We start from the raw sequence: 2,747 nt of genomic DNA on the forward strand, positions 1-2,747 counted from the left end.
GCACCAGAGCTCAGCAGCTGCAGCCCCGCACTGGAGCTGTTCCCACGCCAGCAGCAGCACCAGGCATAGGAGCAGCTCCCTGTGCTCATGTACAGTGCAGCCCCTGGTGCCAGGGCCTGCGTGCTCAGCCCCTTGCTCTGCCACAGTCCTCCAGCAGCAGGGGCAATTCCCAGGCAGTCCTGCTGCCGGGGGAGACTGGAGTCCTCCCATCCATCACGGTGTCATCTCCAGCAGCCACGCACTCCTGGCAGCCCTGGGGCAGCACTGCGGCCCCTACAGCAATGTGGTCTGGGAGCTCACGATGCCAGCGTCCTTGGCCAGGGTGGTGAACACGCCCTGCTGCTGCAGCAGCACCTCAGGGCTGTCGAACTCAGCAATGCGGCCAGCTTGCAGCACCAGCACCCTGCGGGCAAGCAGAGACAGGGGCTGGGGCTGTGGCTCAGGCAGCCACGCTGGGCCAGGGGCTCCCAGCTGCCAGAAGGGCTGCATTGTGTCCCGGGGCTGCAACCCAGTGCTGGGAGCCACTGTCCCAGAGCAGCGCCTCTGTGCCCTGCTGATGGGCAAGGCTTGCCCAGTAACAGCCCCACCCAGCCCAGCAAACCCCCCCCGAGGGGAGGAGGACTGATCGGCCACCCCCAGCACCTCTGGGCTGGGCAGCTTCACGCCACCATGAAGGGCTGTTGCTGGCTACAGCCCCTGCCCACCCGCAGCTGCTACTTGCAGTGGTGCACATGATGTATGCATGGTCCCTGCCCCCACTTGGGAGCACGAGGGGTGCATATAGCCACCTTGACCGGTGCTGGCTACAGGGGTGTTTCCAGTGCATCCCTTGCCCCTGGCTGGCTGTGGGGGTGCAGGCAGCCCCCTGCACACACCTGTTGCTGTCCATGATAGTATGCAGGCGGTGGGCGACGGTCAGCACGGTGCAGTCTGCAAACTCGCTGTGGATGGTGCTCTGGATGAGCCGGTCAGTCTCCAGGTCCACGGCAGCCGTGGCCTCATCCAGCACGAGGATCTTGGACTTGCGCAGCAAAGCCCGGGCCAGGCACAGCAGCTGCCGCTGCCCCACGCTGCGGGGAGAAAGGCCGCGGTCACGGGGGCCTAGGCTGGCTGGCAGGAAAGGGACGTGCGGAGCCCACTTACCTGAGGTTCTCGCCAGCCTCGCTGATGGGGTGGGCCAGCCCCTCAGGCAGCGCCTGCACGTGCGCCTTCAGGTGAGCCAACTCCAGCGCACGCCACAGCTCTACCTCCGAGTACTGCTCGAATGGGTCCAGGTTCAGGCGCAGCGTCCCTGAGAACAGCACCGGGTCCTGCCGGGACAGCCCAGGGGCCATTACCCACGGGGCGGAGAGGTAGGGGTGTTGCCTGGGCCGTGCACGTGGCTGCCCTGCGCTTCCTCCCCTGCTCTGCCACGGCCTGGGCCCTGCTGCTACTGAGCAGCCCCAGTGCCAGGCGGGCAAGAAGCGGGGCTGAGCACGGGTCTCGGTGGCTGGGCCCCAGGTGACACCCAGGGCAGGAGCTGGGGCCCAGTGGGGCTGGATCCTGCCTTGCTGGGGCCGGGGGGGGAATGGGGCCGAGCTGGCAAGAGCCAGGACCCAGGGACTCTTCTGCACACAGAGCCGTGTCCAACCCAGGGGCGACCCTCACTCCCTGGGGCATGGGGCCTGCAGGAAGCCCTGGGGCAGAGGCGCAGGTCCAGCACCCATGAGTGCGGGCAGGGGCAAGCGCACCTGGGGGATGATGGTGAGGTGCTGGCGCAGGTCGTGGAGACCGATGGTGGCGATGTCCACGCCATCGATGAGGATGCGCCCGCCTGCCGCCTCCAGGATGCGGAAGAGGCAGTTGGTGAGCGAGGACTTCCCTGCCCCGGTCCGGCCCACCACCCCCACCTGTGGGGACAGCCGGTCAGATGTGCTGCGCTGCGATGGGCCCCTGCACACCCCGGGGCTCACAGCCATCCCCACCGGTAACCAGCCCTGTGCCTTGGCCCTGCTGGCCACCCCAGGGGATGGTACCCAGCCTGTAGCCCCAGGCCCATCCTGCCTCTGCAAAGCCTTTGGCCCTGGGCCCTACTCTTGGTGCCCTGCTCAGGGGGCTGCTGCTGGTCCCCCCAGCTGGCGTGGGGTGAGCTGTCTGCAAGCCCAGGCCCATAGGCCCAAGCCAGGCAGCATCTGCCCACGGCGATGGGCTCTGACAGGCCTCCCCTGACCCCGCTCTGCCCAGCTGGGCATCAGGACCCACCCCCCCAACACCCCCCCTGGGCAGGGTCACGGGCAGCCGGGGTGGGGAGGGGGCTCCGACCTTCTCATTGCCAGCAACGTCACAGGTGATGCCCTGCAGCACCAGCTCCAGCTCGGGCCGGTACCGGACCCCATAGTCAATGAACTGGATCTCGCCCCGGCTGGGCCAACCAGGGGGTGGGCGCTGCTCCGTCACCCATGGGGCCTAGTAAGGACAGAGCGGGTGTGAGGGAGGGCACGTGCAGGATGGTCGGGTAGTGGTGTACGTGGGCACCCTGCACCGAGCAGTGCAGGACCGTGGCCAGCGGACAAACGCCCCTGGTGTCCCCTAGACCCAGTCCCCCAGCCCCATCTCACCTCGTTCTCCACTTCCATGTACTCGTGCACACGCTCCACAGCCACGATGTTGGTCTCCAGCTCCGATGTCATCCGCACCAGCCAGTTCAGCGTCTGGGTGATCTGCGCGGCAGAGCCTGACATGTGGGGGGGCCCGACACCCGCCCAGAC

The 2,747-nt window shown here is 67.7% G+C and overlaps 1 protein-coding gene across 1 annotated transcript in view; it reads right to left on the reverse strand.

Moving 5' to 3' along the window:
- Positions 1-252: 252 nt before the first annotated feature.
- Positions 253-2,747, reverse strand: part of ABCC2 (ATP binding cassette subfamily C member 2) — a gene marked incomplete at its 5' end in the record, with an annotated part of 17,083 nt that continues 14,588 nt past the window's right edge. The window contains 5 exons of the mRNA XM_014526992.2: positions 253-403; positions 876-1,070; positions 1,144-1,310; positions 1,731-1,889; positions 2,302-2,445. Coding sequence (XP_014382478.1) covers positions 274-403; positions 876-1,070; positions 1,144-1,310; positions 1,731-1,889; positions 2,302-2,445 — 795 coding nt within the window. The remainder of the gene's footprint in view (positions 404-875; positions 1,071-1,143; positions 1,311-1,730; positions 1,890-2,301; positions 2,446-2,747) is intronic.

This window comes from Alligator sinensis, unplaced genomic scaffold, assembly GCF_000455745.1.
Source record: "Alligator sinensis unplaced genomic scaffold, ASM45574v1 scaffold683_1, whole genome shotgun sequence".
Taxonomy (NCBI): Eukaryota; Metazoa; Chordata; order Crocodylia; family Alligatoridae; genus Alligator; species Alligator sinensis.